General features: G+C 42.8%; 1 protein-coding gene across 7 annotated transcripts in view; it reads left to right on the top strand.

The window, feature by feature from the left end:
- The window catches only part of IRX5 (iroquois homeobox 5), a 49,120-nt gene that overhangs the window by 9,293 nt on the left and 16,641 nt on the right, over nucleotides 1-23,186 (top strand). For 2 of the 7 annotated variants that reach the window (XM_019497515.2, XM_019497514.2), the window contains exon 4: nucleotides 21,050-21,228. In XM_019497515.2, coding sequence (XP_019353060.1) covers nucleotides 21,050-21,201 — 152 coding nt within the window. In that variant the 3' untranslated portion in view covers nucleotides 21,202-21,228. The other 5 variants (XM_059713782.1, XM_059713781.1, XR_002093527.2 and 2 more) reach the window with 4 other exon arrangements.

The following is a 23,186-nucleotide window of genomic DNA, read 5'->3' as shown; positions in this document are numbered from 1 at the left end:
AGCTTCTCCCAGCCCGGGCCGGCAGCAGGCAGAGGCGCTTCGAGGGCTGGAGAGACCTCGACCGGCATGAAGCATGGAGCCGGCTTCGGCCTCCCCAGGGCAGGGGCAGGGGCTTCGGCTGCAGGGAGCCCGACTCTCCCGAGGGCTCGGGAGGGCGCCTATGCCCCAGGCGAGAAGGGCCGCCCCCGGAGTCACTGCTCTGCTCGCTGAGCCCGAGTTCGACCCCATGCCTTCAATGCATACGTCCCAACGGCGCAGGACCGAGCCCCCCGCCCGAGAGCTAGGGCTGGACAAGCCCGCGGCGGGAGGGGCACACGCCCGCAGACGGTGCGGGCCGGCCAGCCGGAGCCGGCCCCGGGCCGTGTTGAGCTGAGCCGTCCTGAGCTGCCGGAACAGAAAGCAGCGCTCTCTGGAGAACAAGCAGCGAGGATCTGATCGTGAAAGAACCCCCTTCAAAAGCCTCAGACATTGAGATGCAGGTGAAAACCGACACTGCTGCCCTGCCCAAGTTAGGAGCATTAAAAGCCCTGGTAAACTCGTGTCTCTTCCATCGTGACAATACGCTTCATTAACATGATTTAATAAGGAAAAAGAAATTCCTTCCTTGGAAATACAACACGAGCGCTCCCAAGCAGTGACTGGTTTTAACTCCACAACTGCCCTCTCTCTCCTGAAATCCATCCGATCTGCGAGTTGGCTTTTAATTTTAATTTTCCCGGAGCCTGGGAAGTGCAGAAAACACAGCTCAGCCTTGACCCCTAAGGAGAGGTCGCGGGAGGGGGGGTGTGTGAAGTCCCTTACCCCCAGGCCCCGAATCCTCTGACTGAACCGCTGTTCCCAAAGCAAAGCCGAGGAGCCCCCCCAGTTAAACCTGAGGCTCGCACTCCCTGTTAATGGACTATGCTTCGCACCGTGGGATCTAATCGTCCAGCAAACAAGCCTCGAATTCGCTTTCATTTAGCACAGTATCTGAAACACAATCAGGAAGGGGTTGGGTAACGATGGCATGTAGATGTACTTTTGATGAAAGGACTAGCAAATAAGCGTAAGGTAACACTAAATAATGATGGATCCCCAACTGTCATGTATATATATACACATACGTATATGCTCATTTCCACGGCAAATAAAGGCTCCTTTTTTTTTTAGTCCATTAGGAAAATTAACAATAAAAAGGCAGCGTTAGGACTGGGTGATGCATCTTTTGTTTGATGAGAGAACTTGGATGGAAAAGATCCAAGGCTACCTCACTAGAGAGCCATTTGGAATTAAAATGCCACTTTTCCGTCATCAGAATAAAAGTTCAGCTTTTCAGGGAGAGCCACTGCGTGAATCCGATTAGGCTACAGGCTGCTGGTTCCTCTTTCACGCTTAAAAAATAAAGCAAATCCTAATTTTGATCCACGCCGTACTGTACTGTGTTTACACACACCCCGCTGTTCTGCCTGGAATTGCTGCTTTTCCAATTGTCCCAATTAACCTATTACATTCCCTGGCATTGCGCATACTAAAAACTACAGCAATCGCTTCTGGTAGGAGAGTTGCGCTTCCAGGGGAAGCATATTATGATGTAATTGGCTTATCGGTTTTTTAGTAAGAGGATCGAAACAGAATATTTTCTTGCAATGCCTAGAAACTACTTCACCCTCCCTCCCTCCCCCCCGAGCCAAAATAAATCACTCGATCAGCTTGTTTAAGAGGCAATCGAGCCATTTCAGCCTTTATTTCAGAAGCCAAAGGAGCCATTGTTTGAAACGGAGCCCCCCAAAATCCGAACGGTAGAAATATAAAAGAAAACTCCCGAAGCCCCCAAAGAACGGTCTCGATAGCAGATCGGCTGTTAAACAGGACTTTACATAGGTCAGAAAGGTAGAGTATCTCTCTAACGAGACGCTGTAAATGGCAGCCAGACACCCAACACCACAACTCAATCAGCTGATTGCGGACAGCTTGGGTATTTAATCATACAGCTCAGTTGTGTTGACAAACAGAGCGCCGCGTTGTTAATTATTGTTATTACGCAGCTGTAGAAGTCAGGTTTCTTACGTCCGGCTTTGCATTAACAAACCACCAGAGAAACAGACTCGAGCCTGCCTGGTCTCCAGCGCAGAATCGAATTCAGCACAGAAAGTGTAAAGAGATCTCCACCCCCCTCCCTTTCCCCTTTTTATATGACCTGCTTAGATTATTAGTAAGGACATCTGTGGCTGGCAGTGGAACAAGTGTTACCAAAAACAGAACCGGCTGTTTTTCCAAATGAGCAATATGTTAATTCCTCATCCCCCCTCTGGTTTCTTTAAAACCTGGCACAAATACATCAATAGCGGAGAATAAGGAGTCTTTGCAGAGAACAAGTGGCAGTTTTGAATTTACCTTTTGTGTGTGCCTCAGATGCAATCTTGAGGCATTTTTTCCCCTCTCTCCCACAGAAAAAGAGCGTTAATCTGCTCTATCTGGGGACCCAAAAGAATTGGAGTGGAGTAGATATTCACTGAAATCACATAGGGGAATAAGGGTCTTGCTTTATTGAATCATCAAATCCCAGGAATGAAGCTCTTAATTAATTATGGGTGCTAAAAATGCAGGCCAGCTGTTTCTTTTGACTTGGCTCTGACAGACGCAGACAAAGTCTACGCTGAGATCTTCTAAAGCACATTCAGCACCAGGCAGTCCCCTCCGTGCTACTTCTCGCCGCAAAACGAACCTGGAGGGGACAGATGGCGGCTCCGGGCTGGCCGCTGCATTCCTTCAGCCGCCACCTAGGCGGGGGGACTGTCCCCTTCCAAATAATGGAGCCCAGAGAGGGCTCCACAACTAACGAGTCAAGAGCTTTGTTTTGTTGCCCCCGCCCCGGGCCCCCTGCCTTCCCAAAAGACAACAAGACCCCGTTTTCTAGACTGATGCAGAAACAGGGCTCCAGGCGGGGAGCGGCAGGCACAGCCCAGCCTCTGCCCGGAGCAGCCGGCGGCACAAACCGGAGCAGCAGAAACGAGCCGCGCATCCCCGCTCCCGCCGGATCCCCTGGGCCGGAGCCTGCAGCTGCTCGCTGGCTCCTGGTACAAGGACCAGTCCGCGCCGCGCTGCTCGCCCTGGAGCCCGGGGCAGGGCAGGGGCGCAGGTCCCCGCCCGCGCACCCCGACCTGTCCCCGTCGGACAAGCGGTGTCTCTAGGGCTGGCTCCCAGCAGCGCCACGCGGCGGGGGAAAAGCTTCCAGCACCTGACACTCAGCACAGTGGCAAATCCCCGCTCCCATCCCAGGAGAAACTAGAGCCCTCAGAGAAGCAAGGGTTTATTTCCACCCTGTTGCAGAAGGCGAAGAGGAGCTGGTGCCTGCTTGCCTTCAGCAGTTGCAGCGCAGAAACCCTCGGTCACCTCCCCGCTCGCGAAGGTGCTGTCCCGGCTGCTGGGGAGGGGGGCGAGCCTGAGCCCCAGGGCGGCTCGGGGCACCTGAACCCGCCGTCCTTGGCAGCCAGCCCTGCCCTGGCCCGCCAGCTCCGTGGTGCTGCAGGCCCCGGCCCGCCAGAGGCTGCTCGGTGCTGGAAACTTAGGCTCCAGCAGCTCCACTTGAGGCTGCTTGGCTCAAGGTACCCAGACCTCTTTGTCCCTCTTTAAGGGGCACATAGGCCTCGGACCCTTGGGCAGGTGGATTTCCAAACCGCACCTAGCATTCAACAGCTCTTTGATTCAGTCAGTTTCTCCCCCTGTTCTTACCCCTCACCCCCCAATCCTTACACATGCATTTTCCACGTGGGGCACTACTTTGGACCTTGCAGTCCTCAGCAGGGCTGGGGAAAGGGAGCCCTTGGTTCTAAGCAGCGTCCTCCCGAGACCGGTGAGTTCAATCTCCGCATGGCACGAACCCCCGCGTCCAAATGGGGGCACATCCAGAGTCACCCGAGCTGTTTACGGGGGGCCCGGTCTCTCGCGAGCATTACTTTAAAAGGAGCTACCGTCGCTGCTTTCTGCTGCCTACCTCTTCTCCCCCTTTCTTCCTTTCTTTCACTCGAGAACAGTTTTTTCTCTCTCTCTCTCTTTTTTTTTTCCCATCTAAAACTATCTAAAGAAGCGAGGGGGAAAAGCCAGGAGCTAGTCTTCGTGTCCTATAGGTTGAGTTCATTGATTTAAAATAAATGCGTGCCTTCTGTTTGGAAAGCTTACGGTGTCTCCTGACTGACAGGGAGCCTCGTGCCAGGGTTTGATAGCCTACTTGTAAAAGCTTCACAAAGCTGTTCGCCCCCAAATACCAGAAAATAAATGTCTTCACCACACTGTTACTCATCTGTTATAATTAGAGCCTGTGTAAACTTGCAAAGAGTGTTCTAAGAACCGGCCTGTTTGGTCGATGCAGGCAGGCTGTTGTGTAATAATTATCTCTCCTCTTCCTTTGTGTTGTTTTATGTGCAGCCCCTGTGGACTCATGAAGAGGTGCTTTGGTTAACAAGCATCTTAGCAGACACTCTTTGCTCGCTTTCCCTTCACCTGTTCCCGGGTCTTCCTTCCATCGCTTCTGCCTCCCAGGTCCACTACAGGGGCTCTTCGGATCACCCTTTACTTAACGTAATCTGCTCTGTTTTGTCTGGATCCCTCTTCTCCAGCGAAATCGACTTTTATTTGCTTAAAGCAAACCACAGAACTCTCCGCACTCCTGCCTGATGGATGCAAATGTAAATGTGCACTTATTTAATTGGATCAGGTCCCAAGATAAAAGAGATAAACGGCTCCCGGTTTGCCAAGTTATTTTCAGAGGCATGCAGCGATGTGTGGAAGGAAAGTTAATGACGAGAAGAGACACACTACTTAAAATACCTTGGGTCTAGACTAGTGGAGAGGAAGCCTCGACTTTGCTCAAATGCGGTTGGAGTCATTATTGGGCGCTCATTAGCACAAGTGCCGTTTGGAGGAGAGGGCTGGGAAGCGCTCTTTGTCCAACTCGGCACCTCACCCCAGGCAGTCGTACTTTCCTTTTCCTCTTCCTCTTTCCCTTTCTGCAGCTGAACCTGCGCTGCCAGCGTCAGGCTAAGCTCGGTGGAGTGTTGGTTTTTATTTTATAGAGAGTCATTGCTCCAGGTAATTAGTTTACCTTCCACTAGAGCAGGGGAAAGGATTTGCTTTACCAGGCAATTAATACTCCCCAAAATAGTCCTTCTTTATTGCTGTCTTTCCTTGTTCTTCTCTGTGTTCTACATCCTTATGCATGAGACATTAACAGACGGTTATTGATACAAACATAGTTTTTGTTGCTAAAGGCTTTCCAAAACAGCTTCTCCGGCTGAATGCCAATGTATGCATGTTGGCTGGTGACAGCTGATTAGTGAAATGATTTACGGCCAAGTTTTTTTTTTTTTTTTTAAAGAGATGATACTGTCAAAGGCAGCAATTTGAAAAAAAGATAAGCCAGCACACCCTCCAGGCTTCTCACTGCAAAGCCACCAACAAATCTAAACCTACACTCCAAATACCTGAAACACTCAAGGAATCAATTGGTCTCAGATTAAATACAGTCTCTATTACGATTTGGCCTGGTAATCTGTTACTCCTGACAATAGCAGCCTCTAGATTTATGTAACCACCCCTCACCTGTCCACACGGCTAAGAGGGAGGATATTTCAAAAGGCTCCAGAAGGGACACAGGGCCGATATTGCTCCTGGTTCCTCTCTTCCCCGCACCGGCGTGATGAGATTGAGATTGCAGCCCCTCCACCTGAGAGGTCACATGACATCATTGCAATCCGACCCTCTCCCTCCTCTCCGCTTTCCTGAGATATTTTTTATGCTCATTAATTGATTTTTCAAAAAGAAAAAAAGCACCCCCCTTCCTTCTCTTCAGCCCTTCTTCATAAAGAAAGCTTTTGCTCTGCAATAAAGTAAGAGACTTTGATCCCAGATCATCCTCTTAGGCCTTTCCAGCTGATATCAGCGGAGAAACTATGTGGAGTTATTGTTCGCACTTGCTGCACTTCTGATTCAGAAAGGGCTGATTTATTAGCTTGTCAAGGGAAGCATTGTTCAGGAAGGCAATCAAAAAGCACTTACCTAGCTAAACTAAAATTACTGCCTTTTCAGTGGCTAATTTGTATAACTCCCATGGAGGAACTTGGGAAGTGTTTGATGAGGCATAAAATGATGATTAATGAATTTATTGGCCTGCTGCTCATCAAATAGGAGTAGTATATCTTTCCTCTATTGGGCGTTGGGTCTAATACTACATGTCTGTGTAAAGCAAGTCCAATATGATCTCCTTTTTAGCCCCCTTTTAACCCACATGACCTGAAGAATATCTCCGTGTAACAGAGGCAACATTAGGGGACTGCGCAGACAAAGGGCCTGTTTGAGAAAATGGTAAATGAGAAGTGTGAGGAAAGTTGCTGCAGGGATGGATCTGCTCAGTTTTCGGCCTTCAATCACTTTGACTACTGAAGTGGGAAGAATGTAGAAACTAGACAAGGTGTGAGAAGCGGCAAAAAAAATGACAAACCAATTTTAACTTTCAGAAAGGATCCAGCCAAACAGCGTTGTTGCTACTGGGAAGGAAGAGCAAAAGGAAACACGGGATTCCCACCACCTGCCCGGGGTGGCAGGGGCAAGGCGCGGAGCAGATCCGACTACACTGCGCTGGATTGACCCAATTCACTGCAATCCCTTTTCCTTTCTTGCAAGGTTTGCTTCCCGCCAAAGCACGAAGCCTCCTTCCGGGGGCGTCTCCACGACTCAGGGCTAAAAGGAGCGTGTAAATGAGCTGCGATCCAGGTCCCCTGCGCGGCGCCCCGGAGGTGGAGGCTGCCTCCTGCAGCTCGGGGACTCGGCCTGGGAGCTCTGCAGCCAGAGGGCTGCGCCGGGCCCGACAAACATTTCACCCGCCCAGGCTGAAGCCGCTCTTGGCTGCTCCGAGGAGCCCCTTGCTTTGGGGAGCTCGCAGGAGCAGACTGGTGGAGGCAGCTGAGCCTCTGGGGAAGCTGGGAGGAGGAGAAGCCTGGAGCCCATATTTCACCCCTCGAGGACGAGGCGGTGGGGACCAGATTGCTCCGCCTCCCATCTGACTTCTCCCCTCTGAGCAGCGCTGCCCGCAGGAGATGGCAGGACACCCATGGCTCCTCGTGTCATGCCCATCGGCCTCCCAGCGCGCTGCCCCGTTTTGTGGCCTCTGGGTCCGAGTCCCTGAAGCCAGGGGAGAGCCGTCCGCGGGCTACAAAGGGGTCCAGGTCGGGGGGAGTGCAACGTGCCCATTCACTTCTCCTGTGCAAGCCTTTAGGCGCTCTGTCTGTGTGCTTGAGATCTGCTCGGAAATGATGGACCTAGCGAGAAATTCCTGCCCAGTATCTGCAGGGAGGGATGTGCTGACACAAAGCAAAGCCGGCGTTTCTGGGACCGTGCACACGGGCTTCTGTGACACAACGACCCAGGCGCCCACCTTGTGTTTGAAGGAGCAGAAGACATGCATTTGAAAGCTGGCAAACTGGAGCTCCTCTCACGTTTTTAGCTGTAAGTGTGCCCAGGAAAATGATGTTTATATACACCTTCCAATAAATAGCATGCTCCTGACTCAAACCCACTATCAACGCACTGCTCAACAAGTTTTATCTTCCAGTCCTTGACCTGTGACTGCTTTTACAAATGCTCTCTGTTCATTAGCAGTTTCAGGTCACTCTCAGTGCCTGTGTCACTAGCGCCCAGTGCGGCTGTAAAATCAAGGTATTCAATACCAGCTGCATTACCAGAGTGGTTTATTTCCCCCTTATCCCCCCAGCCTCTCTTCCAAAAGCAACATGATCTTCCATGCAGATGAAAAAAGATGTAGCTATATTTGCATAATTAGAGCAATACTGTAGGTCTTTAATGCAACAGACCTAAAAAGCTGATTTATGATTAAATATATATTGCTAAAAGTTACCAAGCTGGGGAGTGTGCATAGCATTAGACAATGACAGTTTTGGGGCATAATTGTTTTAATGTGGGCAATTAAGACTAAGTGCATGTGATTTTAGTGTCTGCCCTACATTCCTCTGAATGATTCAATGATCAATACACATGATTTGTAAGTCGCTTCCTATTGATCCAATGGTAAAATGTTTGACCTTCCTTTGAGGAAGTAATTTGCTAAATTATGACACTACGTAAAGTCTTTCTCAGTTCAGAGGTGAGGGGTAATGGTGCACAGAACGGGAAAAAAAGTATTTTTCCTTTTCAATGAAAATAGGTCTTCATAATGCTTCAGCCACTCTACTGCCCTTACCTTTGAAGGGCGGAGCCCATCAGTTTTATCTTTGAAGCCAACAGTGGAAACATGACATTTGAAACTTAACGTTGGGGGGAATCTCAAATGAACTGCATCCATTTACACTTCTAAACCAAACCACTGAGAATCCAAGGTTAGTAGTTCCTGACCATATGAAATCTGTGCTTTCTGAGAGCTGTTGGGAGAAAAACGTGCAGAGGCAGAGCTGGGGAAACAGAACATTTTGCCAGTGTTAAGAGCTATAATATATGAACCTCATTGCTTCCTACACTCTTTGAGAGCTCCTTCTGATTTGCATCATCAAGTACAGAATAGCCCCGTTTGGTATACTGCATGAGCTTGTACTAAGACGTTATTTTGCAGATAAACAAGAAAACAACTTCATACCAAAGACACCAGGGAGCTTTGCCACTGAATAAAATGCTATGCAAAAGTAGGTTTAGTTCAGTGGGAAGTGTTTACCAAGTTTACCAAGCTAACGTCTCAGCAGAACAGACGTGGCAACAAGTTCAAGAAAAGACCCTTTGGAAGCACTCATGTATCCCAGTGGTTTACATCTCCAGAACCATTTCCTTAGTTGGAAGAGCCTCTCCTGGATATGGCTTCAGGGTGGGAGGCAAAGGCAAAGGGATGATGATTTTCACACCATAAAGTTGACCGGAACCACTCTGAGAAGAAAGTCACAGCTAGAAACCAAATTGTGAAAATTCATGGTCTAGTCCCTATAGAGAAACCTTCATATTTTAAAGGTTTTTACTTTTTAAATAAGACCTACAAAAAAAATCTCCCGTTGGGAGTTATTCAAGAAGGTAGTGTGAAATCTCACACAAAACAAAGGCATCTGGGAGTCTGTCAGTTACTCTGTAACTAGATTTTTTTAATGCATGTAATTCTCTTGTAGATCAGAATGAGAATATGCCATGCAATGGAGTTCACCTTCCATGCCAGAGTTACAAACCTCCAGTTACAAAACATCGTGGGAAACTTAATGGCTACCCAAACTCTAGGCAGTACATATCTTAGTAATGATACTATTTTTCATGTGTAGTGATTATACTGTAGTGCACATAGGCATAAGTAGTACAAATATACAATTCCAATACACAGAATAAATTACTCAGAAAGCCCTTAGTGCAGTTATCCAAGAATACATGGAAGCGGCCAATTAACAAGACTTGCTACAAAAAATGTGCCTTCTTAATAAATTGAATCATTAAATTTAAGTTTAGGAGAGTAGGATGGGATGTGGTGCATATATGCATGCACACAGTACCAGGAATGATCTTTGGAACGGCAGACTCATGAGCCAAAGCAGAACATTCAAATATGAACTCGAAATGATTATATGAAAACTCATTTGAAAGTGACCAACTAACACAGCTTCTGTTAAGGAAAACCTTGCCTCCGATCCACTGGAATTCTTACAACATGTCAATTTAATGGTAGATAAAGGAGAAGTAGCAGACAATTTCAAATGTCTTTGACAAAGGTCCTCATGGGAGATTATTAAAGAATCTAAGGCACAGATTCTCTTGCATGCCAAGATCTACTGTTCTAATTTACACCATTTGACTGCTACCCTCAATGGACTATAAGCAAGGTGGGGATTGGCAGAGTACTCTGTTTCATTCTCCATATAGTCTTTTTGGTTAGGCACTGGAATGTCCCACTCTTACAGGAAGAATAAGAGATATTGTCTGGGTAGGCCCAGAAGCTATCTTGAGTGAGTTTTGGAGGCAGTCTATAGGGTAGAATAATTCCCACTAGAATGGGAGTAACTACCAACCCAGACCTGAAGTTAGCATAGCATTTTTAGTTCTTCACAAGGTTGTACGTTAAAAACTGCACACGTTATAGAGAGAATAAAAAAAGCATTTTGGAAGAACTAGCTAATCAGTTTCCCAAGATTACTGAATAATATGCTACTTATTGCTGGTTACAATGTCGGTTATGGAATGTTTTTCTATGGAAATGAGCCAATTTTGATGAAAATTTCATTTTGGAAGAAAAAATGAAATAAAATCATTTTATTCAAATTGAAATGTACTCACCTTAAGAAAAGTTTTACCCTCAGAAAGGAACACATTTTTTTGTGTCAAACACATTTTCATATAAAAGGTTGATTTTATATTATATTGTAAAATATGTTAGAAGAGAAATGTTATTTATTTATTTTTATTCCAGAAGTCAATTGTGGAATAAAACACTTGGGTTTTAATTACAGAGGACATTTCAATTGTCCCCCAATTTCCCCCCCAAAGTTTTCCTTTTGAAGGAAATCTCAACATTTAATTTTGTTACCATTTTACGTAAACAAATTCATGCATACAGCAGATAGTTAATAGGTTTCACTACACTAACACTGACATATGTAATAATGAACTAATGCAATGATTCTGCCTGGCTACTCAGAATGGGGGTGGGTAGATGATGAAGAACATAATGGCCTAAGTTTAATACATTCCATTTATTGGAGCTCTGTTTCCTTGTTCAGACAATCAGTGGCAAGGAAGAGATGAATGAGACAATGATAAGGCCAAGACTGGACGGCAAGATGGAATTCCTGTTCCTTTACCTTGAGGATCCTGTGAATGGATCCCTGATACCGTTTGTGGGGAAACAGAACTGTTTGCAGCTGCTGTTGTTTTTCACTTAATTAAAGGCTTGCATTCCTGCAAATTCAAGTGCCAAAAATTAGGCTTCTAAATCCATGTTTTGTGTGGATTATATGTTACAGGGTTTGACACCATTCTCAGAGGTGATGAGCAGTCAAAAGTCCATTGAAGTAACTGGGAATTGCAAGTTGAAACTGCTGTTGAGTACAACGTTGTAACAGGGTGTTTGTGCCTTGCAACACTGAAGTTTTGTGCCATGGAATTTACCTAGATGTTGTGGGACCTTGAAAATTCACAGTGTAAATTAGCAAGAACTGTTGGCCTGCAGCATGCTCATCTTCTGATCTGTGTATTGGGGTTCCATATGATTACCATCAACTTTCACTAGAGGCAGATGTTGCATGGACCTGTGTAACAGATACAATGGTAAATACAGGGAAGGGAAAGCTTCTTTGCACTCAGCTGCTCCTAGGTTTTTCTGCTTGTTTCTCCAGTGATAATCTGATTACTAATGTGTAATCTTGATCATTCTTTTAATTCTTCCAATATATTTGCTACTCTATAGCAGAGCTAGTCCTACCTAGCCTCAAAACATAAATTGTAAATAAACTTTGTCTAAATGCTATAACTGTTGCATTACTGAGATCTGAAGAGGTTTTCAAACTAGACAGCCCTCCATAAAAAAAATATAAGGGATTGAGGCCAGGGTATTATTTGGAAACTGGGAAAATGCCCCTGTGGCTGGCTCAAAGTAAACTGAATGTGCTGACCTTGAGGACATGTAGCAAACCATATCTTAGGAGGCAACTGTAATATCATTGGGATGAAGTTTAAAGAAATATACAAAATTTGGTTTCTTTTTGTTCTGTTGGCTACTTAGTATAATTATATGTTACCATGGGCCCGCTGGTTCTTTGCTGAGTTTTAAGTAAGCAGAAGCAACTCAGATTTTGAGATAATCATAACAGGAAGTGCCTATTATTTTAAACCTAAAGAATAAACACACTTTTACCAGCTGCATCTAGGAAAAAATTAAACATAATTGTTTTAACATATATTTAGCTTGCATGTAATTTTCTGTTTCTCAGCTGTTCTATAATATTTTGTTCTAGGGTATATAACCTCTTGCCCAAATCTCTACCATTCAAGATCTGCCCCACTCCTCCTTGTCTCCAAATTTGAATGGTAACATCAATGGAATAAAAAAAATGAAATAAGGTTAGCATTATTATGTTACCTGGGGCCAGATTTCTACATACTTATTTACACTTAGTATATGTTTACTTCCTGAGTAGTCCTATTGATCTCTGTTGGGCAGTTCATAGAATCAGGTACCATTCTATGACCCCCACAATCAGGAAAGTGATCAATCATGTGATTAACTTCAGCTGTATTCATGGATCCTGCTGAATTCATTGAGACTTGAAACACATACTTGAAAAAAACTCTTGAATTAAGATGTTTTCCTTAATCAAGATCAAAATGAGTAAAGGTATGAGGATCTGGCCCAGTCAGATGCTATTATTCCTTTAAGGTATAACTAAGGGCCTGTCTCAGAAATACCTGTTGAGTGTAGTGACTAACTGTATAATCACCATGGCTCATACTGGATTCATGAGTGGGTCCAAATTGGGATGAGAACTAATAGGAAAAATAGTAATGTGTGGATGGGAGAGGTGGAGAGAAGCTGAGAGAGAAATTTCATTTGCTAAAACAGCAATAGATTGAATAAACCAAGCTATATTTATGTCAGTTTTCCAAGTTCAAAACATAATTCACACATTGCTTTGTTGCTATTAGTTTTGTTTTGCCAGCTTATTAACTACATGTCTTTGATGAATATTTAAAAAAATAAAATAATGGCTATTACTCATATCAGTTGCTTTGAAGTGTTTCTGAAAGTTAAATGACTGGTAGCATTTATTCATTTCATAGTACGATGCTAAAAGTTTTGATATGGGATTTAAAAAATGTGATATTTGAAGTTAAAAGAAGACATCTTGATTAAAGCCAGAACAAATTGTTTGGGTGAGATTCAAACTCTGGTTCACATGCCTTTCCAAGCTTGTAGACTCACTTGTTTGCTTGCAAAAGCCCATATGCTTTCAATGGACAAGTCAAAAAAGCCATGCTACAGATTTGCTGACTAATTGAAGAGCAGAAAACTCCTTCAAGTGTGGGAGCCAATAGAATAGCTGAAACCCTAAGGGTGTGTTAGAATTTTAGACATTGGAAATGAGAAAGGAGGCTCTTGTCCTTAAAACATGGCACAGAGATTTGAGAGATCTGATTTCGGTTCTTAATTTTGCCAAAGACGACATATGACACTGAAGCAAATCACAATCTCTGCGTCAGGTTTTTTAACTGTAAATTTGGGATGATGTTGCTCCCCAATCTCTGCTTAACCGGAATATTACAAAGATTGAAAGCTATTGTGAGCCAAGTGATTTATTGACTTAAAAGCTCTGTTAGATTACCTGTTCAAACTCAGAGAAGGCTGGCAACGATGGTCACTTAAGAGACTGCATTCAAACATTTGGTGCTTTCAGGTCAGTTCCAGTTAAATAACAGTGCAGGTGGAACTAAGCATTTTTCTTTGCAGCTTCTATATAAAGGTTACCATGCAAATGAGTGTAGCATTTTTAGGTGGGAATTTCCAAAACAGAGCAAAGGTTTATGTAGACACCTACAAGGCTGGTATATGAACAAAGTTCACAGGATGCAGGTATGTAGTAAAATCTTAGAACTCTTTCCTCCTCTCTAATCAAGTAAATAATGATGGTGTCATATGCAATCTGAAGAAATATGAGCTATGCCTTTCCAGAATGAACTAATATCACTCAGTCTTCAGCAGTGATATTATGGTTGAGCAAGTCATCATCAACCAACCCTTTCTATGGGCTAGTAATCATTTCTTAAGTAACTCAACTAATTTACCTGCTAATGGACCATTTTATATACTTAAGGAAAACATATATTAAATGAAGTCAATACTAAATTTTGGATGTTCATAGGAACTACTTTTAAAGGTCTCACCTGCTTTTGCCATTTTTTGGGGTCACAGGGAGAAAATACCTTGTCAGTTCTGTGGATGAAAATGTAATAACTCACCAGCAATCTACTGACTGAGTTGTTAAACTCTGAAAAAACTGTTAGGTGAGCTGGTTAATATCAAGGGTCACCACTCACTTCTGCATACTACAGACCATGTCAAAAGCTTTCCAGTAATCAGTAGAGCTTAGGAAAAGTCTCTGATTAACTTTTCTTTCATCTTTCTCTTTTCCATCTGGTGTTAAAGATCAAACCTTCAATTCCTCTACTCTTTTAAGCCTGGCCTGTTTGACAGCCAACTTCATCCATCTTAAACCTGGTGTAGGCTAGAATGTCTTTCAGCAGCAGCTATAGGACAGATCCCTCTCCCCACCCCCGCACCCCAACACATACTAACTGTATAACCACTGCTGTCTCTTTTGACTCCAGTCTTAACGTTATTGTTATGAAATGTTCCCTATTTTAGTATTTTAATATTAGTATTAGTATTTTCAGCTTCTATCCCTCTACTGTATGTGTTGTACATTACTATTGCTTTGTAAATGATTGTGTTACTCTTGTCCCACTTTGGAATATACATTTTATGCTTCATAACTTCTTTCAATAATTTTTCAGAAATCTATGATGCCTCTGTCCCGTGAACTTCAGTGCCTGCTCTCTTATGTCATTTACGATATGGGATGACTGTAGGTTTTGACAGCATTGGGCCTGGCTTTAAATTGTACTCTTGTTGGTTAGCTTCTGTACAAAGGAGGGCAACACAGCCCAAATAATCAGCTACATGGGGGTGGGGGCGTGGTGATCAAGGTGGTGAGTAACATGACGAGGGGCACACCATATTCTGAAGCATAAGATGTAAGTAAGTGCAACTGGAGCCAATAGGAATAACTTGTACTTTGGGCTTGATTTTCCTACTGCAGAATATTTATTATTATGCCTTGGAAACAGAGTAAAAAAGGCAGGTATGATACTTATTTATTTCCAGATTTACCTGGTAGATGGCAAACAGCAAACATTCCCAGGCATAACTGTAATTAAGGGACCTTGAAAAAACAAGTAAGTTAAGATTAAAGACCTAAAACTCTTGGACAATAGTGAATAAGAAATTAGCCAGACAACCAAATATTTAATAGAGCTAGTCACAAGGTTTTTTTGGTTTGTTCTTTTCTTCCAAATGAAAATATTTTTCAGAATTTGTGAATTTCAACATTTATTTTTTTTTAATGAAAGTAAACATTTTAATAATGCCACTATTTTCAGAATGGGACATGTTTAGAACAAGCTCTTAGAGGGAATTCATTGGCTTTTGTATATAAAGATTAAAAGAGATCAGAATTAGAATTAACTATTTGTATTTTATTGAAATGAAGTATTTCAATTACCCAAGTAGAATCCTGTTTCACAGCACTTTTGATTTTGTGTTGTTTGTATTGTTTCATTATGGAAAGAATTCCAAATCATGAAATTTTACTAGCTAAGACAGGGGTCAAATTTATCTTATGCCCCAGGCTGGATCCAGATGAAGGAAGTGGTAGAGGTGGTGAGGCCAGCAGCTGTAGCAGTAATCAAGCATCAGGACCAATGGAGGCAGAGGCAATGTGAATGGCAGAGGGCTAAGTGGCCATGGGGCAAGTGGGGTTGTGTCAGCACAGCCCTCATTCACCCCCTACCACTGGCGGCCATGCCCAGATTTTGTGACTGGCTCTGCTTTCTGCTACCCACATCCCTATATTCCCTTGCTGGCCAAAAGCCCTGCTAGCTGGTTGGAGTGGCTTCAAGGGCCAGATACAAAATTTGTTCTTTCACAGCTTGACTACTTAAAGGAAACCATTAAGTTCTTGGATTCTGTTAATCATCTAATATTAATTCTGCTAATGTATTCAGAAAAATAACACGTGATGCTGAGGCACAGCTGCTGTACCATAAATATCTGACAATGCTTCTGTGGGAAGTCAGGGGACAAAGTATGATGTTAGGGGATGTGGGAAGAAGAGAAAGACTTGTTGCCACACAAATCAACAGCCACCATTATCTTTCACACAATGACATGCCTACAAAATAGAGCATTGTGTCTTTAGTAGTTATTACTAGAGTAAGGGTAAAAAATTCAAGGGCTCGCTCAGCATATGTATACAGAACAAGGATACAGATCTTACCATACGAGGCTACCATTTCCCCATAAACGAAGTTGGGATACAGCTCACATCTAAGCAGCGTATGTGAACCACATTTATCAACACAATCTTTGTGTGCAGACAAAAGATATTACACAATGATAATACCTAGCTCTTACCTATGATTTTAGTCAGCTAAATTAAAAAGGTTCTATAGGGAAAGGGCTGAGCATTTCAGTTTTTACACAACAGCCCTTATTCTAATTAAAATAAGTGCTACCACATTATAAATATGTTATTTCCTAGGTGAGCTAATTAGAAATTGCCATACCATATTAGATTAAAAGTCCATCTAGTCCAGTAGCCTGTTTCTGATGGTGATCTCAGAGGAAGGTGTAAGAACTACTTAGTAGGTAGATGTGGATAATCTGCCCTGCCCATGCCCCACATACATCTCATCTTGGTCTCTATCCATTAGAGACTGGCTGAAACATAAGGTTATGTATCCTTCTAAAATCGTTGCCTTCAGTTATTTTATATCTTTATAGAGAACCATAAAATGCACAGCTAGAAGGGACCTTGAGACGTCATCTAATCCATTCTCTTGTCCCAAGGCAGAATCAACTGCATCTAACAATTCTTGACAGATATTTGTCTAACCTACTCCTGAAAACCTCTAATGATGGCAATTGCCTAGAGATTACCTCCCTAGCTAACCTATTCTACTGCTAAACTATTGTTACAGTTAGAAAGTTTTTCCTGATGACCAACCTAAATTCTTGATTATCCATATAAATAGCTAATACCTTCCTGAATCTATTTAAATCCTTGATCTCAACAACTTCCTGTACCAGAGTCCACAGTATGAAAAAATATTTCCTTTAATCAGTTTTGAATTTCCCCTTTTAATTACACCAACCATATTTGATGCTGAAGTTCACTTACAACTTCTATTTTAGTGCAGAAAAATATCATAGGGCATGCCCAAAAATGTATGCTTTTGTTGTGCAATGTCAGTTGATCACACCAGTGGCTGAAGCACAATTATTCTACAGTACCATCAACACAATCACTACTACATCACTTATCACTATGGCAGCAAGAATTATTATTAATGAGAATTGAGGAATGGGTGAAGGTTATATTAAATGCAAACATGCTGATTAAACAGTGGGAGGATTGTGACAAACTAATAACATTTTAGGAAAGGAATAGGAAGCAATAGTGACTGTGAATTCTGTATCTCAAATCTGGTTGACTTTTGTTATTGCCATGACTTTGGGGTGTGATAATAGACCTGATTTACTACTACATTGATCCAGATTTGTCCCAGTGTAACTTTTCATACAGCAATAGTAACTAAGCAAGACCAATTTAGTGATGATTAACATTTGCAATTTTCATTTATTTTTTCTATTAAATATGTTTTTAAATCAACCATTAAATAAATTATTAAATGCTAATACATAAATGTATAATTCACTAACAAGAATTAAATTGCTGAAATAATTGATCTGTTCTTTCAGCTAACCATGGGCATTTTTATATGTGGTTTGGGATGTGGTGCTGGGTGTTTTAATTAGAGAGCCGTGCTAATTAAAAGCGCCTGTGCATCATGTGTATCAGCATTCCTGCACTGAAAAAATGGTGGCAGGGCACTTTGAACTAAAGCTTATAGAATGTGTTTTATTTCAAAGCACCCCACTGCCATTCTTTCAGTGCAGGGGTACATGGGGATGCTGAAACACGTGATGTGGAAGGCTGCCAGAGTGCATCAATTTTTATGCTCCAGCAGATTCAATTTCCAGCATGTCAGAGCAGGCTCCCCACACATCTATAGGAGCCCCATATGATTAGGTCCTTATTAGCATTTTTCAAAGGAGGGGCATTATAGTAGATAGTGGGCACATCTACAAGTGAAATTAGTGTGCCTGAATAAACTCCAGCACAGTTAGTACCAGAATTTATTGCTCCCAGGTGCAGTATTTACATGTGCACCTGGGACCATAGCACATTGAGCCAGGGTGATGTAGCCCTGGCTGTCCGGGGACCTGGGCGGTCAGCCTGCCAACCCAGAGTTGATCCGTCCCAGCTCAACATACTGTGGAGAGGGTGCTTGTGGCACGAGGGTGCTACAGTGCTAGTCGGCAGGCAGCTGGCGGGCAGCCCCTGCACTATGGAACCTCATGCCCCAGCCAGCCCTGGCTACCATCTGCACATGCCTTGTGGCAGAGAAAATAACTTTGCCATAGGATAGTACTTGTGTTGGGCAGTACTATCTTTCAGTGGAGTTAAACATGGCCTAATAGCACTGCATGTGTAGACAGTGACATTTTGTTGGGAGCATCTACAGAGATGCTACTGTGTAGTCATTACTGTGCATTTATTTAGTATTTATATTAGTAAGTACTAAAAAGTCCAATGAACATCTTTTAGGGGATGCTACTGCACAGTAGCCTAATAATACCACACAGTAGTGTATTAGCACTGTCCATGTTGTGAAGCGCTACTGCGCAGTATTTTTCAGATACTACTCAGTCAGTGTCTCATGTAGATGTACCCATTGTGGAACTAATTAGTCAACTCCACAGCAAAGCACATGTGTAACTTCCCCCAGTATCTGGTACGTGTAGCATGTGTTTTAAGCTTGAACTTTTTCACATAGTGGAGTAAAGTGAACATAGATTGTGCCTCTTTTGTTTGGGGGAAAGTACACATTTGGCAGGCATGCCAGTTTGGCGAATGTCTAATATTCACCTAATATTGTTAATGGCTAAACCTGACTTGATCCTATTTAAAGCTAACATGTAAATCTTTTTCATTTACAGTCTATTAATTTGACAGATCATACCAGATTCATAATAGGCTGGACAGACTGCCTCTTTCACATATACACTATGAGACAGAATCCTGTCCATGTAACAGCTGCATGTAAATGGAGTTAGGATCCAATGAGGCTATATGGGGAGAAATCCTTGCAACAGATCAGTAGAGTTGGATGAGCCTTCCTGATACCTAATTTGTACAATGAAATAGTTGTTGGATTAAGGTAGGGGTGAATGCTTTGACCTCTGTTCTTATCCTGCCCCAAAGCCTGCACAAGGCAACTGTGGGGAGTTGTAGTTCTCATAAAAGCAAACTTTATGGAAAGACTTGGTGTTTCCATATGGGAAGACAGTACAGTCATGGCATATTTACCCACAAAAATATTAGGGCTCTTATATGCATGCCTGACACCTGCTCTGACACATTCTAATTAGAATGCATTGGAGTAGACTCGATTAATCAACTTAATTAGCACACTCCTGCAGCCTTGGCATCACATGTGTTCAGTGTCCCCGCATTCAAAATGGTGGCGGGGGCACTTTAACTAAAGCTCATTGAACAGGTTTTAGTTAAAGTGCCCCTGCCACCATTTTGAAGTGTGGGATGCTGAATACACAAGATGCTGCTCTTTGGATCCGCTCTAATTAAAGCACCTGCTTCATCCCATAGCATATGTAAAGACACTTCAGTGTCCATTTAAAAATGATTTATTTAATCATTGGCTCTCTCTGAACCCTCTGCAATCAAGCTCTGAATAATGAAGATATCTCATGACACCTGGTTTTACATGTGAAAGGGAAAATAAAAGACTCTGTGTAACAGAATTGTTACACATCCTAAAATATCTTTTGTGTAACTTTATGTAACATGAAAGGCACCTGAAGAACATGTGATGGCATAGGGTACAGATTTTATTTTTACTCTTATAAGAATGTTTTGCACAATTTTTGTGGTGCCTCTAGTTATGTAATGTGACTTTCACAGACTTTATACCACATTAGACCATCATTCATTACCTTTTGGTCTCTCTCACTCATACATGCAACTAAAATGCACACTGTCTACAAGCCCAAAGAGAGAGGGGTCTGCTATGTCTGCCTGACTGTATGATAGAGCCAGAAATCTCTAAGCTTTAATCCTGACTCTGTCATTCACTTCCTCTGTGGCTTGTGGTAAACTTAGCTTCCCTGAGCGTCAATTAGCCAGATAATAAACTTACCTGCCTTACAGGAGAGTTTTGAAGATTAATTTGTTAATGGTTGTGCAATGCTTTGATATGTATAGTACACATGCTAAGTATGATTTATTATACACATTCAATGAAAGTTTCTAAGAAACTCTTTCCTTCAGTGATGCAACACATATTAACTAGGGAATGTTTGACTATGTCATTGTAATTTTTTATTTTAAATTCAAGTTTCAGTCCAGGGAAGAGATTAACTACATCCTTGGTTTCTCCTAAAATATAAAAATATGCCAAATTTTGCAGGACTGCTGTTTATTGGCAGGCAAGCCAATGTAATTGGGACTAAATCATCCAACCCACTCCCCTCCAATTATATACAATGAAATACCAAGGAAAAAACCTTGACTTTTTTCCAAAAATTAGGGTGTATAATTCAGAACTGCTCCAGGGTAGTTCAAACTTGCACTGTTTGTTCTTGTGCTTTGTGTTATGTTTGACATTGTTGCTAGGACACTAGTGCAAAATAATGCATATCTGAATAATTACTACTGTGTTGCACTATATGGGATGTGGAACTTTTGATGAATTTTTTCTCCTGCAGCCTTGGCATTTTCCCCAGGGCTCACAAGGCAGGATAGGGACACTTTTATACTCCAGCTTTAATATATTTCTAGTTGGTTGAGAAACAAGAAATTAATTTTCTTGCTAGTGTGGTGGCTAGAAGCTCCAGTCAGTGACAAGGCCCCTGTTTTGCTAGACATTGGACACAAGTGAGAAAAGACAGTCCCTGTTTAAAAATGATCATGTTTCCTTGGACTACAGAGTGGTGCATCTCAAATCTAAAAGTATGAGTCTAGTGTTTCAGCTAAAGCACCAGAGCCATTAAACTGGAGCCAATGGATAACTTTAAAATTTCATCTAAAGTGTAGCCACTAGAGAGTGACAAAGAACCATGCTGTATTGCGTGGGTTCTCCTTTCAACTTAAGTAATGTAATAGAACCAACTTTTCTTCTTCTTCCTCAGATTCAAGCACTGAGCTTTTTCTATTTCGGGATGCTGGTGGGTCTGTTCTAAATATTCACAATTCCCCCAAAATTCTCAGAGTTCTACCACGTTACAGATGTAATTCCTTCAGGACTAAGAAGATGGTGAGGAATGGCAGTTCAAACCAGTAAATGAGGATTTTCTACTTTGAGTGGCAGGTGAGGATTTTTTTTTCTCATTCACATTTTGTTTATTTATCTGTATTTAATTGTTTCTTTTTATAAAACTTGCATTCATAGAAGATCCAATGAACTGGCAGCTCTACATTTTATACCCCTCTACCAGCAACCACACATTAAGGCTGCTCCTGACCCTCAGATCTTCAGTGCTGTCGCATGAATTACCTGTTTAGTAGGGCTGTGTGAAGCTTCAGTCCCTGATTCAATTCAGTGGAGATTCAGCCAGATTCAGTGGCTGAATCTCCAATTCCGAATTGAATCAGGAGACCCTTTAATCTCTATGAATTGCATTGGAACCCTCCGAATCGATTCGGAGAGATTCGGAAAGATTCGATGATTTGGACACAGACTTACCTTTAAATGTTTTTTCTACATACCTCAAGGTACCAGGCAGCTTGTGAATGCTGTGATGCTGGGGTGCATGGAGCATCCCACAGGAGCATGGGGGGCTCCCCAGTGCACTTGGTAGCAGATGCAGAAGTGGACTAGAAGCACTTCAGGTCCACTTCCGGGTCCGTCAGGGAGTGCGCTGGGGGTGCCCCTCCGTGCCCCCCTGGCCCAGTGCCTGGTGCCTCCTGGGTCTGGGGGGGCACCTGGGTCCCCCCCAGCTGATCACTGAGCTGGAAGGTGTGGGGGGGCCCCCCCCGGCACTCCTGTGGGATGCTTCATCCACCTCAGCATCACAGCATTTATGAGTTGCACCTGGTACCTCAAGGTATGTAGAAAAAACATTTAAAGCTGTGTCTATGGTCTAATCACTGATCCCTGAATCAGCATTGAATCTTCAGATTTGGCCGAATAAAATCAGCAACAGTGATCCAAATCAATGAATCAAATCACTGTCCTTGATTTGGGCCAAATCCAAATTGAATAGGGCCTATTTTGCACACCCCTACTGATTAGATGGGAAAATCATTGCAGAGTTTATAGGCATAGTTTGATTTCCAAAACAGTTAATTCCTAAGCTTGGTTAGGAATTAACTGGTTGGGCCAATATAACTTGGCCCAACCAGTTAGGCCAAGTTATATTGCATCGAAGACATTTTGTATGACATTCAGAGATCTAACTACTGGTGTGGCACTGGGGCGGGGTGGGGGGTGCTGGCAGTGGTGGTGACTGCCATTCTTATGCTCCCTTTAACTGACTGGCCAGAGTTATAGCCCCAGTTGCCCACCCCTTGTTATTCTACTGATAACATTAATATTTTGTTTTCAACTACATATTAGACAAAACAACTTAAATTTCCCAAGGCCCATATGTACCAGTATCCTCAGGTGGTGTAACTTGGCCAATCTACATTGTTTTAGTAAAGCAATGGTCAAAATCTGGACCACAATCATAGTATATGATCACATAATATTTCTCAAATAATAAAATATTTAATTAAGCTGTTGCTGACAATGACAACTTCAAGATAGCCATTGCACCATATTTAATAGCAGTCATATGCCTAAATTCAAATCTCCTGCCCTAAGAGCACAGGCTGCTGAAGGGTTAGCTACCTGAGGGCTATGAAACAAAACTAAACTATGCCAATTTCAGAACATCAGAGAAGTGGTACCACAATACACTAAACAAAGGAACAGAGAAAAAGGGTTAGACAGTATCAAATTTATATCAAGACATGTAAGAGAACTTCCTGTAAAAAATCCCTTTTCCTGTAAGAAAACTATATGTAGAAATCACAAACAATTTAAAACAGGATCTTCAAATAGATGATATTTTCAGTCTTTTCATAGCTTCACTTACTGTAGCACAGCAAAACTTGGTTTAATTAACCATACTCCGTATCAGGTGATTACCTCCAGGCAAAATTCACCTAGTGAACAAGAGTCTATAAAATATACCTGGTACATTTTCCTCTAGTGTATATGTGCTCCTGAAATGAATACTTCTACTTTCCTGCTACTTCCTGGTTGCCATTTGGAACTGTTGA

Source organism: Alligator mississippiensis, chromosome 10, assembly GCF_030867095.1.
Source record: "Alligator mississippiensis isolate rAllMis1 chromosome 10, rAllMis1, whole genome shotgun sequence".
NCBI classification, from domain to species: Eukaryota; Metazoa; Chordata; order Crocodylia; family Alligatoridae; genus Alligator; species Alligator mississippiensis.
This window is presented reverse-complemented; position numbering and strand designations above follow the sequence as displayed.